Below are 15,259 nucleotides of genomic sequence, written 5' to 3'. Positions count from 1 at the left end.
GGTTGCTGCCTATAAAATGGCAGTTTAATGGGTGTCCACTCTCACCCACCGCTTCCTTGACTGGTGGAGGGTCGTTAGCCGAACGGGTAGGACAAAGACTATAAGTTCTCCCTTCATTAAAAGTATTAATGATAAATACTAAGTAACTAAACACTTGTAATTCCCAATCTTAGTTACTTAAGGAAAATGTGAATAAGATGCTAACCCATGAAATTACACTTTGCACTTTGCTTAAGTCGGTTGGTGGAGCGTGTGTGCTTTACCGGCACACTGGCTTGATTTAACAAGGTAGGCAAAGTGTTTCCTAAAGTTTAATCATAGGCCGGTGGAGCGTGTGTGGTTTACCGACACATTGGTTGGGTGATAAACATTTAAGAGTACCAAGTAATTTGCATGGTTACTTCACACCTTGTTTTATGATCCTCGGCATCCCAGTCACAAAAACCTGAAGGGCACACTCGAGATTGAAACATGCCATTGAAAAGTTCAATGAATCTCAAAAGATCTAGGAGTTTCAAATCCAATTCAAACTTAATTATATTTCGTTTTTCATGGTGGAAATTGGTAAATCGCCATTTACCTACCTTCAATTATTTTATGACTTGGATTACGGCATCCCTCTTCCAGTTATAAAATAGGTTGTACGGTCCTAGCCTTAATATTTCATATTGGGTGTTATATTAAGGACTTTTAAATCAACTCAACTTGAATATCTCCCAAAAGATGTCTAGTTCAGACATCTATGATCTTCCCAAATCTCTTGAAACTTCACTTCCTCTACCTCCTCCAATTATTCTCCCTAACCCACAAGTTCAAGGTCACTCAAGCCCTATTGGCAAGGCAAGGTCTAGGTGTGATCACATCTTGGAGATGAAGTCACATATTGACAAGCCAGGAGAGTTGGGTGTCAAAGTCTTGAGAAAGGTGGTGGTTCAATCACTTTCTAAGTCACATAGTGAGTTCCTTTGGGGACTCCTATGAAATAGACTATGACACGACCCTTAAATGATCTTATCTGTTTGCTTGGTACTGCTGAATCAACAATGATTTGGAAGGCTAGTAAAGCAAATTTGATTAGAAGATCGACTTCCCAAAACTTTATGGACATTGAAAATGATGACATTGGGTATCCAGTAAAGCTCTCTCTTCCCAATAGAAAGGGATCGGCCATAGTCAACTTGGTTGACCAAATGGTAAAGAGAAATGCTAAGTTTGTGATAGTCCCATGTACCATTATCAAAGAGTCCATATGTTTCTATTGCCAAAGGAATGGGCTTTGGTTACGAAGCTGCCAAACTTACCTAAGGATGGTAAAGCCAATGGGTTAGACTTTATTTCAAGTAAAGTCCATTGTCTAACTCTATTAAGTTCCTATTTGAAGATTCTTATTACATGATTTGACTGGGTCACATCTTGGTGTTTTAAGAATCAAAGAAAAAGTGGAGAAGGAAGTATATGCTGATTCTGATCGCGAAGATGGATTTCGATCGCATGGTTAATGATCAGAAGTTTGGGCAAGTGCTTAAGAGTTATAATAAATTGCTTAGGAATAGATAACAACAAGTTTTGATACACATTTTCATTGTAAGGATTAGTTTTCTGCAAAGTTTTAAAATAAAAGAAAAGTTTTTAATTTTATTTATTTTAAGTATCCTTACAATGGCATATGTGAAAGAAATTGTTGTTTATATGATTCCATTGATGGCAATAATGGAAAATGGTTTTGATTCTTTCATTTGTGGTAGTGTCTAAATTTACCAAATAAAGAAAATTTCTCATCACCCAAGTTTCAATTAGACCAAAACTTGGAATCATGCAAGTTGTATAGTATGATGAATGAGAACTTTCAAGCGTTGGAAAATTAAGACCAATTACTTGTTCACATGGATGTGTGAGTCAAGTAAAGGACTAAGGGATCGAGTACACATTCTTGTGCACTGATCAAGCCCACTACAAATAATCGATAATACTATTCGTCATGATTTACAAAAATTTAGTAAATATGGTTATACTTATAGGCTTAAGTGTAATTCTGATACATTGGAAAAGTCTCGATGTATGACAGAACGAATGAGAAGAATCAAATTAGGCAGAAGGATAAAAGTTTCTCAAATCTGAAAAGATGGGAGAGCACTTTAGTATCATGTTATATGATCATCTTAATGATTAAAAGACCTTATCACAGTTCATCCTCTAAGTGCATTCTGATAGCTAAGAAGAGGAGCTATGAATTGGTGAAGTGGTCAAATCAAGAAGATGAGTCATACTTCGTTCCAAAACAATCCTTAGAGTTATACTCCAAGATTGTAACTTAAGTGACATATCTTAAAGAAGGTTTATTAACACTAGTCAAATGGAAGAGTAAAAGGTTATCTACTCTTGTACATTTGAAATTGGTAAGTTGTGATGTTTTGGATAAAACAGGGACCAACTTAGACCAATTGTGTGAAGTGTTTGTCTTGATAAAGAATCCGCACTATCCCTTGAATATGTGACAAGAGAGTCTTATATGTCAAGAGGACAGTGGGAGTCTTAAAGGTCTTGAAAATCTCAAGAACTAATCAAGAATAAAACCTGAGGTTCTTCACTAGCACACGACTTGAGGTTTATAACCTATTGTGTTGACATATTCTGTGCCCATTCCGGTTAAAGTTGGCTTTGCATATGAGTTCTTAGAGTTCTAAATTGGTTGCATAACAACTTGGAAGCATTGGCAGGCCCTGTAGTGCCAGGTGGCAAGAAGTTAAAATTGCATAAGTTCAATCCATATGTGTTTGGATTTGTCATTATCCGTGTCTTGTGGCTAAGGTTTTGACAAATTCATACGGGTATGAACTCATACACCATAAAAATCTAAGTGTCATAATGTTTCTATCCGATTCATGAAAATGATGGTGAGGAAACACTTTCACTAAGTAGTTTTTAAGTAGATATTAATCTTTGCATTCTCAAAGTCGTTAGTAGTGTACACTAACATGGACTTATGAGAAATAGCAAAGGTCTAACCAATTGAGACTATGATTACGGAATCCCTTTTCATAGTTCTGAAATTGTTTAGACACACCTGTGAGCTATCTAAGATAAGGTGTATGATTTTGATAAAGTCTTATCAAAGCAATCTAGTATCAGAAATCTGAACTTTGGTAAAAAAGTCGATAACTGATTTCTGAGTACATGTCAAAGCTAGTGGGAGCATAAGTATTATGCTAATAATCATCATATTAGTAGGAGCATGATAATTATGATAAATATTGCATGTTAGCAATGTTAGTTATAGAAAACAAAAGTTTCAATTCATGAGGTTGCAGGGGTTGAAAAAGTTGTTTTGCTATAATTAAGGGAGAAAAAATTATACTTCATTTCAATTATGAAAAGCTTAGATTGAGTTTATAATCATTCTAAAGAGCTTATATTGAGATTTTAATCACCTTTAGTCAAGAATATATATATATATATATATATATATATATATATATATATATATATATATATATATATATATATATGAACTTCATGTTGGATTGGTTCAACTTAAGAAAATTCTATATATTGCGTTCTCAAAATTCGATTATGATTATGGCATCCCTTTTCATAGTAAAATTTTGAGAATATGGCAAACAAAAAATTATTATGGCAAAAGACTGGTCTAGAACCATGTCTTTATGTGAAACATCATGAATCGTGTCCCATTTACTTTCGGTACAAGATCGATTACTTGTGCTATAATATTTATTCTTTATGAATTTTCCAAATGCCTTGGGTCATTAAGGAGGAAAATGTCTAGAATTGGATATGACTAAAGTGATTAAGCAATTGTCGAGGACAATCTAAGGTTTACCAAAGATTGGTTGCTCAAGGACAGTTGGAAGTATAGTGTGAATTTTGGAAGTGCCATATTAACATAGTCTGAAAAGAGGCAACTCTTGTTCAGAAGTAGTAGTCAAAATGGGAAATAGAGTTGTTTCTATAGATAGAAGCAATCTGTGTAAGATTAGAAAGAACTTAGTGCAAGAAGCATGTTCAAAGCAATACATACTTTGAACATAAGGCTTTATGTCCATGGAGTAGGTCTTCATTGGAATACCCTGTAATGGTTGTTGACAAGTCTTTGTGACTTTGTACACATTCATTGCAAGAGGGTAGTGCATTTAAGTTTAAAATCTAACAGATTTTGATTTGGGAGTGTGAAATTAGAATCATTGAAAGTTTGGTCAATTGGTTTATTTCACAAAGTAAGGATCATAGATGAACATAGAGTGCATACTTGGTGTATGGCAAAACTATTGTTTAGGAAAACATAGTGTACATGCTTGGAGCATGGGACACCTAGTGTTTTAATTCAAGTATAATGTTGATAAAACCGAAACAATGAATAATGAATAATCAGTATGGTGATAAATAGAAGTGGTCTATTTATATTCATAGGGTTTGATACCATATTTGATTCATTTATTCTTGTGTTTCACTTTGCATGTTTTGACTTTCATAATAACTAGGTTATTCTTCCGGAATGACTAAGTTATTTAAAACCATCCATAGTCGGTCATATGTTGGAAGTAGATATGAATCAAGACTGTCATGGGTTGGCTTGTAGAGGTCCAAGTTGGTGGACAAAGTGGTGCTAAAACACTCATGAGTGCTCATAAGTTCTAAGTATTGGATTCAACCCGCGCTCATTTGAATCACTTCATGGATTTTATCACGAGTAATCATGAGATGATAATATCTTATATTCTTCAAACCTAGAGATATGAGTTGTTACTATGAGTTGGTTATACATTGATTGCACGAAACTGCATTGGTAACTTGATGTTATAAAACGTGTCGTTGTGTATGATTCAACAAGTAGCAGAACAAGCCATATGAGTCGAAGTTTATCCATTCCTTTTACCTTCGGGATAAAAGTGATATCTGTGGGCCCCTCGATGATTTAGCGATGACACATGTGAGTGCTTGGCCAAACCAGGACTGATTTGATTTGTTCAATCAGTCAGTCGTCATAAATCAGAAATAGGGAAACAACAGATGGACAGAGAGAATGATTTATAATCCATGTCTCAGACCATATGATATCTACAATGGAGGAATATATGATCCTTTATCTAATGGACAAGTCATTGACAAAGGTCAGAGATCATTGGCAAGGTCAGAGTTCGACGGAAGCTTTTGAGAGCTACGATTGCCAGTCGGTTCTTGAAGTCATACTTGCAATAATAGTTTTAGACTTATCCAAGTGGGAGATTGTTGGATTAATTTCTAAGTCCATAACTATAATTGGTAAGACTTGACCCGACCCGACATGGTCCATTTGGGTTGCATGGCATCATGCACTTGGATAGACTATAATGAGAGAAATAACACTTAAGGTTTGTTATTATATTATAAGTTATAATATATTAATAAGATTATTTAATTAGTATTGATCAAGAATTAATCTAGAATTAATTAAGTGATCGAAAGAAGACTAATTAAATATATGGGTTGATTGTGTAAATCATCCATACTTGTATAGTGGGCTAATGCTCCATGGATTATCAAGTTGGGCTAAAACCCATAGGATGCTCCATGGATGCTCCATGGTGTATTTGAACCCATGGATCCAAGGAAATGGAAAGCCATGACAATTAGGGTTTACCCTAATTGTAACAACTATATAAGATCATATTCTTTGGGAAAAATCGGTCACTAGAGATAGTAAGAGGAGGGCTAGCCGATTTTAGAAGTGTTCTAGTTTCTCTCAAGTTATTCCAAGTGTAATTGATGTTGTGTGAACCATTTGAGGTGTCACACTTGGGGCACTAGGCACTCAAGCTTCTTGAGGACATTCTACATCAAAGAGGTATGTATTCTATCTTGTTATATTCATTGTTTTTGTATGCTAGATTAGGATAATACCTTGGATGTTCATATTTGCATGTATAATAGAGAAAAACATAGATCCAAGGTATTTAGGGTTGCATGTACACTTAGGAGTATTAGAATGCTCAAAACCCAATAGTTAGTTCCCAGGAATAGTCATGAGGAATGCCTAATATCTTGTGTCGTATTTTCAGTATGGCGATTACGAGATGTCTCGGGGCAGGATCCGGTTCGGGATCGGGAGAGGGAGAGGGTGATCAGGATGGATCAGTACCACCCGAGGTCATTGGTCGGGTGAGTTGGATGCCACGATTCATGAGATCCTGCATGATGAGGTTGCTGCTACGTTCTGGGCTGAGTTGCCGGAGATGTTTGGGTCGATCAAGAATGTCGTGGTTGGGTACTTTGATGAGCGCTATGCAGCTCTTACGGAGATGGCTGTTGGGGCAGCTACAACGGCTGTAGCAGCAGCAGGGGGAGGAACCGGTCGATGTTTTCAGTATCGGGACTTCGATAATACGAACCCCCTACTTTCGATGGAGTTCAGGATCCGATCGTTGCTATGAGATGGTTGTCAGACGTGGAGGGTTGTTTCTTCACGTGTTCATGCCCTGCGGATCAGAGGGTGAGGTGTGCTCTGAACCTTTTGAGGCTCGAGGCGAAGGATTGGTGGAGCTTGACCACGGGATCTTATTCGGATGCGCAGCGGGCTGCGGTTTCTTGGGATCAGTTCCAGGAGATGTTCAGTACTCGTTATGTTCTGCGGGTTGAGAGAGAGGTTGGCTCAGGAGTTCCTGGAGCTGAAGTAGGATTCAGAGTCGTTGATAAAGATCACCAGGATGTTCACTGAGAGGGCGATGTTTTGCCCATATTTTGCTTCGGAGCAGGCTTAGATGTCCCGATATCTGAGTATGCTCAAGAGGGACATCAGACAGTTTGTGTCCACGCAGAGTTGTGATACCTTGTTAGAGCTGCAGGAGGCCGCCAGGCGGCGGGAGTTAGAGATGAAGTTGTAGTTACGAGAGCAGAGACAGGCCCCGGTACAGTCGCAGCCGGTGCCGAAACGGTACAAAACCGTTGACTCTAGGGTTGGAGGTCAGAGCAGCCACACTTGTGAGAAGTGTGGGAAGGTTCATGCCGGAGTTTGTAGGTCCGGTGGTGCGTGTCGCAAGTGAGGGAAAGAGGGGCATTATGCGAGGGATTGTTCTCAGTCGGTCCCAGCTCAGGATATGAGCATCTGTTATCATTGTCATCTGGTTGGACACTTGAGGTTCAACTGTCCACAACTTGTTGCAAGGCCGGTGCAGGCTCCAGCACCGGCCACTTTGAGGATTACGGGTGGAGGTCAGAGGGGAGCGGAGCCTCCGAGAGCTCAGGGATGCGCTTTCCAGCTTACAGCAGAGGAGGTCAGGGTAGAGCCGGATGCAGCTGCGTTGGTCGATGTGACACCTGGGTTTAGTCCATGGAAAGGATTCCGGGAACAGAACTGGAGTTTGGAACCCCGAGAGGGCTAGAACAGACTGCATGGGAGAGATTCCCGGGAAGGATGGTTCAGGGTGACGTACGACAGTTTTGAGCGGTCCGGATAGACTGAAGGCCGGAAGGCATACCAGTCAGGCCAAAGGCTCGGGGAACGGTCCAGACAGGCTGAAGGCCCAGAAGGGTGGTCCAGACATGCTGAAGGTTCTGAGAGTGGTCCAGATAGGCTGAAGGCCTGGAAAGGCGGTCCAGTCATGCTGAAGACTTTATATGTGTTAGTAGATCTGTATGTGGAGAATGAGTGAATATGTCTCCATGCAATAGTAATCGATATGGTCTGGCCCCAAGTATTGATCATGATGATGGAGTTAGCTGGAGGCTGTGCGTGGTCCTTGTTAGTTATGTGATCGGATTCGGAGTATATGAGAGTTCGAGAATAGTAGTTTCTCTACATGGATAGTGTAGAGTGGAGTTTAGCTCAGTGGCACTTATAGGTGCAGTAAGGGTTGTTGAGTAGACTTCCTGGACAGGAAAGGGATGCAGCTCCAGAAGGAGTGTGGGTCCTCTGAAAGGAAGGCAGTGGAGTAAATGGATGATCGAAAGTGCTTTAGTTGTTGGTGATAAGCACCGATATTGTACTAGATGTATGGAAGCACATATGGGTTGGATGCCCGTTGAGGTTGTGGAACGGTTAGCACTGACACGGAGTTAGGGGAGCTCGGAAGCGATTCAAGGGTAGATCCTTGGATCCCGAATTATGGTTATGGTCATGAGCTATGGATGTAGTGGTATTCCATCCTAGGGATGGCTGGACCATCGTAGGCATGCCTGGTTTCCAGCCCGAGGCTGATTGGTCCAGGTACGATGTGTATGAACGTTATAGCTAGGTGTTCAGGAGGGTTGCTCGGAAACTGTGAAATGTTCCATCATGTCAGCATGGTAAGGGATTTGATCCAGGGAGGAAACGGGATGAGTTTCCATCGGTGCAAGTTAATAGAGGTAGCGCCAGTTGGGTGAAAGATAGCGAGTTAATACTGGGTCAACACTCGGTGGTTTAGAATGGTATCCAGCTTTCGCAGGTGGAGAATGAATGCGTAAGGCGAAAGTAAGGTAGTGTCTTCAGGTGACACTTAGTTGATGAGTGTTGTCATCAGAGAAAAGAAGTCGGTGGCCGGCTTGAAGTAGTTGATCAGGACCATGCAAGGGGAGAGATGGATTTTAGGGATTCAATAGCAGTGTTTGAAGGAATCTGGGTCGGTTTGAGATCAGTGGATGCATTGTGGGAGTATCATCCAGAAGTTTGTGTTGCCGCAGGCTTCGAGGACGAAGCCTAATTTAAGTGGGGGAGAATTGTAACATCCCAAGTTCGGAAGAAAGAAGTTGAAGGGTGCTAAGTGTAAATTAAGGAAGCTACTCGACGAGTAGGTATGCTACTCGTCGAGTCGGAGCGGGATTTGATTGCAGGTTAAGTGGCCAACTCGACGAGTTGGTGCTGGAATGAGAAAACCCTAATCCCGAAGGTTGGACCCTATTTAAAGGACTTTATGTCCTTCTCCCAGCCTCCTATTCCCCCTAAGAGTTCTAGAAAACCCTAATTTTCGTGTGAGACTTCATTATTGAGGAAATTGGAGCTTGGAAGAGGAAATTGGTGTAAGGAGCTTGAGGAATTAGAGGCTAGCATCAAGGGGCTTGTGTAAGACTTGGGATCTACATCAGTTTTGGAAAATCTCATAGGTAAGGAGCCATTATCTTAAGTTATTTCCTTTTTCGTTCATCCTTGGTGGTTGATTTGGAGTTCCTTAGCTTGTTTGAGATCTATTTCGGGTTTGGAGTTTAGATCTGAGGTTGCTACTCAAGATCTAGGCTTGTGAGGGTCCATAATGTCATAAAGCTTCTGTTTAAGAGTTGTTGGTGGAGCCCCCTAGTCCTTAACCCTAGCCCTAGTGTGTTTTGGTCTTATATCTCCTTGGTTTCACGTAAAGTTTGCAACTTTATGTGAGGGTCAGACTGTAGAAGAGTGGATCTATGGATTGGAGCCCCTGCATGACTCGAGAAGCCACTATATGGATTGAGAACTGGAGAGACATCGGCGAGTCACATAGGTGTACTCGACGAGTTGTATGAACATGTGCATGGACTCGGCGAGTTGGAAGAACAACTCGACGATTCTGTTGAAGATTGCCTTGGACTCGGCGAGTCTATTCTTGGACTCAGCGAGTCTGCTCGCAGAACCCAACTTCTTTTGGTTAAAGCTTTGGATTAGTGAGTCGGTTGGCGACTTAGTGAGTTGGACATGATGGAATTCCGAGATCGTTGAACTCGACGAGTCTTGGGGCGACTCGGCGAGTTAAGTCGTGTTATTGGAGTTTTCTGAGTATAAGAACTCGGCGAGTCGACGGGTTGACTCGGCGAGTAGAGTCAACCAGGACGGTTGACTTTGACTGAGGACTTTGACTTTGACCAAGAGTTTACCACTTTGACTTCCAAGGGTATTTTGGTAATTTTGGTATTTATGGAACTGGTTCTTTGGTAGTGTTCTGTGGAGAAGTTCGTTTCGGTGGTTGGAGCAGCTTGGTCTTATCTCTTCAGTCGGTAATTATAGGAGAGTTATCCTCACTATATCGACAGGGTCTACGGCACCAAGGCCGGCCCTTTATCGGATGGAAATCCGGGTATTGTTTGTTATGTTATTGCTTTGCTAGATCTGCATCCTGGTATTTAGGATGGTGTTATGTTAGTGATCTGGTTAAGGTCGGTACTCGTTATATAGGGTAATGTTATGCTAGTGACCGGTTAGGTCGGAATCCTGGTTAGGATGTTGATATGCTATGTGATCTATTAGACTGTTTGTCTGGTTAAGGATTTGTTATGTGATTAATTGTTTTATATGCACATGGTTGTTTGACGGGGGGTTGGGTTAAGGCGGGTCCTGCTTTGTGCTGTAGGCCAATATACCTAGGGCGGACCGGATATTCCGAAGGCCCAGCGAGCGGTCCGGATAGGATGAAGGCCCCAAGAGGTCGGACCAGACATGCCGAGGCTCGGATAGTGGACCAGGCCGAATGAAGGCTCGGTGTGGGCGGACCAGTCATATTGTAGACTCAGAGAGTGGACCAGGTGGATTGAAGACCCGGTACGGGCGGACCAATCACATTGTAGACTCGATGTACGTGGCTAGACTCGGAGGGTGGACCAGGTGAACTGAAGGCCCGGTAAGGGCGGATCAGTCACACAATAGACCCGATGTGCATGGTTGTTCTATTTGTGATATGTTATGAGTATGTTTATGTGTGGTTGGTATTTTGGGGGTATCTCACTAAGCTTTCGGGCTTACAGTTCAGTGTTTTTTTCAGGTACTTCAGGAGATCGTGGCAAGGCAAAGGCATGATCGTACCGCTCCTCATGTTTATGATTTATGTGATATGGTTCTGGGGGATACTCTGATGTTTAAACTATTTTGAAAACAAGATGTATGAACTTAATGGTTTTTTTGAATGAATTAAAATGTTTTAATTTGGCTCAAATTTTATGGGTGTTACAATGCAAACCCTAAAAATTAGGGTTTTCATATTCAGCTCCAACTCGTCGAGTCGGGTCCACAAAGTCGTCGAGTAGGTTCCAAAATCTACGCGGTCATATGAGTTTCTACACGATGAGTTGGGGTCTCCCAACTCATAGAGTCGGCTTCCTAAAATGCATAAAATCCCTAGAATTTCATTCCTGGAAATCGGGATGTTACACACATGCTATGTGGATTACACATGTTACCAAATCACGATAGCAAAAGGAGCGACAACAAACAAGAAAGGGGAGAAGAGAATCCTACATCTATGACACACATTAGCGGCGACAGATATTAGCGACGTCGCAAGGGCATTAGTGGCGACACTAGGTTTTAGTGGCAACCATCTGGAGGGAAGTTCTCCAGGGAAATTATTTTCGAGTATTAGCGGCAATAACATGTCGCCGCTATTGAGGTTGCCGCTAATAGCGTGTAGAACATTCGTTTCTAGGCGTTGGATTATTGAGTAGATCGACGGATGGGGATTAAAGTTAGCTTTTGATGTCTCGAGGTCCTTAACCTTTAGTGGCAACACCTTTAGCGGCGACATCGAACGCGAATGTTAGATGTCGCCACTAAAGTTCATTATTCTTGTAGTGATAAGAAAATAATAACGCTAGACACAAGTTATATGACCGGGGAAGAAAGCTTGAAATGGTTTTAGCCATCAAATCGAGGTCATGCTAATTTAGTTTTTTAATTGTTTCCTGTGTGTTTTTTTTCACGTTTGTAGGTTTTAAAATTTTTAGTTATTTTTATTTTCTAAGTTTTTTAGAAGTCATATATAACTATTAAATTTTATGAAGTTTAATGTGTGGGTGCCTTGTTATCATGATTCCGGTAGTTGATAATGCTACTACGTAATTAATTATGCAAATCCGTGTACCCACTACCAGGTACGAATATAATCATTTCCGTTTTCTTTGATTGAGTTTTATTGATCCGGAATGTATTATCGACTATCTGACTTCGATTGACATTTGTATATTTTAGTTGTATGTGCCTTTAACAATTTCTCATCGTATCCTGTCGCTAGCCTTCACAAGTTACATTGACGAGTTTTTATCAAATCGATGAGATATGAGCGAACAAAGGTTTTCAACGAGGTTTGTTTTATGTTCGCCGTGTAATCTTGACCCCTATATTTTAAGAAGCAGACAGTTTATATAGAAACTAGAGTTTTAATCTTAACATTCCCTAGGTCATACATGATCAAGAACATCGAAGATGATATTTTTCCTCGATGATGAAACACCTTGAAAAGATCATTAGCTAGATAAGTAAAGTTATTAACTTAAACAAAACTGGGTGAAGCGTCATATAACTTACCCATCCTGTTTCCCCAGCTAAAGGGAGAATCTGTTTATTATAAATTAGTTAGATAATCAAGGGTTCCATGTGGGATCCCGTGGACTAAAGAAGCAAGCCTTCATGTTAGAGTTAAGCAACTTCAAAGCAGCTTCAGACTTGATGCAGCGTGGAGTTTTGTACTGATTAATGGATGCACCCTGTTTGATAAACAAGTCCATCAAGGAGTCAAAAGTGCCAGGCTTCACAACACGAATCTCAAGTGGTCCAATACACTTATCATGAGTACGACATCGCCTATAAATATAATCAAGATCTTCTTCCATTGCAATACAACAATCTTCAAGCACCTTAGGGCCAAATGGAGACGTGACCTTATCTAGGACAGAGGGTGTGCAATGTTTAATCTCCCAGTATATGACGTAGTGTCCTGGCACTGATGACGTATCAGCATAGCTAGTGTATTCCACAAGTAGAGCATTGTAGGGTTCTAAAAGTCTTTTTGCTGCCATGATGCTCTTATGCAGATCTTCTTCATTAGTTTTGTCATTGTCAATGCTTAGAATGACATTCCTCCTGCAAATGAACCGAAATTGTGGGGTCCGGTTATGAAATCCAGTCACTTGAAGCACATCTCCAATACGATATCGGTTTAGTCCTGAGTGATCCAGAAAACAACTATTTTAGTGAGTTGTATGAAGGCCAAATTAATTACAAACAAACCGATATATTTTGGGCAATGTTGTAGTGAAACCGCTTATACTTTCTTTTAAAGAAAACCATAAAAGTTTCGGATATTTTTTAACCATTTTGACCTATTATAAAATGGTTAATTTGGAAAATGAATGGTTAACAACTTACCCTTGAAACCTTTGTTACATAACAAGTAAAAATAGTTAATTGAAAAAAAAAAAAAAAAATAGTAGTGAGTATAAACCGCGAAACTGCCTAAAACATAATGGTTTTTCTATGGGAAACATACCAGAAAATGTTGTGACCACCAATTCATAATAGCAACCAAGTTTAACATCCACCAGCTTGACAAGCGTATCCGTGGAGATCTCTTCGTCATCATTTCCATATGTCTCATTTTCACCCAAGGGAATGAATTCATAGTAACCCATGTTAGGTAAGAGGGTAAAAGCGACATCTTCAGGATCACACAAAGGTTTTAAGTTTACCCCAAAATAACACTCCGATGAAGCATACATTGTGCACACCAATGGTAACTTCCCTCTACTGTAGTACTCAAGAGCCGGTATATACTGGGACATTGACCCTGTAACCACTGCCTCAATATACTTAGCCTTAGGCCATAAGTCACACACTATTCCTTTCCATGATCGACGGCTACAAATGTTTTCAATCTCATCTCCTAAACTCGGGTCTGCTAACTTGAGCATTGCTGACATGGCTGAGCGGCAACCAGAATCGGTGATCATAGGGTTGAGTTGACCGGTACGGATATCGGTGCACAGACTGAGCCAATTGCGTTCAAGGAAGGAGATTGCACGCAGTAAAGCCGATGCAAATACGGCTCCAAGCCGCATGACTTGCTGGCGGTGGATGAGCCCAGCTAAGAGCTGGCAGTACATGCTTTGGTTGCTGTCGTCGCATAAAATGGCTTCGTCTGGGCTTGTTTGATCGTTGTAAAGGTCACGCGTACGAGTCTTGAAGTGTTTGCTTTTGTAATAACTTGTGAGGACTGTTCGAGCGGGTAAACCACATGGAGTTGACATCTCCGACTTAACAAAATATAGAAACATGGCCTTACCTTCATCAAGGCCTGTCACATATCTGTCATCATGATATTATATTATATAATCTTCGGAATGTCATCAATCAAATACCTAAATAGTAAATACCATAACCAGATGGGGTAAGGTAGATTGAGATCAGATGTAGACAGTCTTACTTACCTCCACCTGAGTGTAGAGAAATATTGGAAAAAGTTAATTAAAATAGAATCTTAACTGGTTCATTATTGGCATGATCAGGTTATAGACAAAAGTTCGACGGTCAAGATCTTCTGCGATCGATGGCATTAGCTTAGGCTCTCCACCAGATGTTCCCGAGCTGCAAGTACAAAGAAAAGTTAGAAGTCCGCTAGGGAAGGGAGGGGGTGGTGGTGGTGGGGGGTGAGAATAGACCTGCATAGCATCTCCGTTATGGGGTGACCAGAGATCAGAGAAGAGTCTTCACCATTAGCGATCCTTTGAATATAAGGGTAGATGTCTTTGTATGTGATGACTGGAACCTTATGCTTGAATACCGATACATCGTTCATTGAGAATCCTTTCATATGCTTTTGAAGGTATTCGGTCTTGTTGTTCCTTGTTAAGATTGCTTTCAACAACTCGTATTGAACTTTATCGGCTTCTGATGTCAGCTTCTGAAGCTCCTTTAGAGCCTCCTCTCCTTTGTATTCCAGTTTCTTCCCGTCCATAGTACACACAACAGTTAAAAATAAGAAAATATAATGAGGATTAGCTAATAGGTAGGTAACAGGATAAGCTTGGAAGTACGTAGCTAGTTCTTGGATATATAGTCTTAACAGCCCAGTTGGTCTATATATAGTTGTTTGGGTAGTTAATGTTTCAATTCCTTATGATAAGTACGTACAACAAACTAGATACATAAGTAGGCTCTAATAGGTTTGCACTTAAGATTCTCTTCTAATTATATGTAGGCAATTTTTCTTATTGATTTTGATAGATATATGTGCAAATATTAAAAAATAATTATGGCGTATATATAAAGAATTTTTAAGAATGAGATTTCATATTTAATATTTCAACACCGCTAGTGCTAGTGGTAAAGTAGTTTCACAAGAGAAAGAGATCACCAAGTATCTGTTTTTCTCGATTGTGTTCGCTTGAAAGATGTCCATAACATCAATGATATTTTCTATTAGTGTTAATTGTCACTGTCGGCAAGTGGATAAGGACAAATGGTGTAAATATCATGCAAGGCATGTATATTTGCATGCTTACGTATGCATTTATGTGCATATATTCCGCTATCTAAAAAATCTTTTCTAAATAAACTCAT

At 40.3% G+C, this 15,259-nt stretch overlaps 1 protein-coding gene across 1 annotated transcript; it reads right to left on the bottom strand.

The window, feature by feature from the left end:
• Positions 1-12,044: 12,044 nt before the first annotated feature.
• On the bottom strand, positions 12,045-14,826 carry LOC111896045 (putative indole-3-acetic acid-amido synthetase GH3.9). The gene is made up of 4 exons (XM_023892069.3): positions 14,359-14,826; positions 14,183-14,284; positions 13,191-14,005; positions 12,045-12,866 (listed from the first exon to the last, which is right to left on the bottom strand). The coding sequence occupies exons 1-4, from the start codon at positions 14,652-14,654 to the stop codon at positions 12,286-12,288; spliced, it is 1,794 nt and encodes a 597-aa protein (XP_023747837.1). The 5' UTR covers positions 14,655-14,826; the 3' UTR covers positions 12,045-12,285.
• Positions 14,827-15,259: the final 433 nt, after the last annotated feature.

The sequence above is a fragment of the Lactuca sativa genome, chromosome 8 (assembly GCF_002870075.4).
Source record: "Lactuca sativa cultivar Salinas chromosome 8, Lsat_Salinas_v11, whole genome shotgun sequence".
In the NCBI taxonomy this organism is placed as follows: domain Eukaryota; kingdom Viridiplantae; phylum Streptophyta; class Magnoliopsida; order Asterales; family Asteraceae; genus Lactuca; species Lactuca sativa.
This window is presented reverse-complemented; position numbering and strand designations above follow the sequence as displayed.

What these genes read in the sequence shown, in the direction of transcription:
- LOC111896045 (XM_023892069.3), bottom strand. Translation starts at nt 14,654, where the DNA reads ATGGACGGGAAGAAACTGGAATACAAAGGAGAGGAGGCTCTAAAGGAG. An exon ending in ATCATGCCAATAATGAACCA is followed by an intron (nt 14,006 to 14,182) that starts GTTAAGATTCTA and finishes TCATGATGACAG; the next exon opens with ATATGTGACAGGCCTTGATG. An exon ending in GGTGGTCACAACATTTTCTG is followed by an intron (nt 12,867 to 13,190) that starts GTATGTTTCCCA and finishes TGGATCACTCAG; the next exon opens with GACTAAACCGATATCGTATT.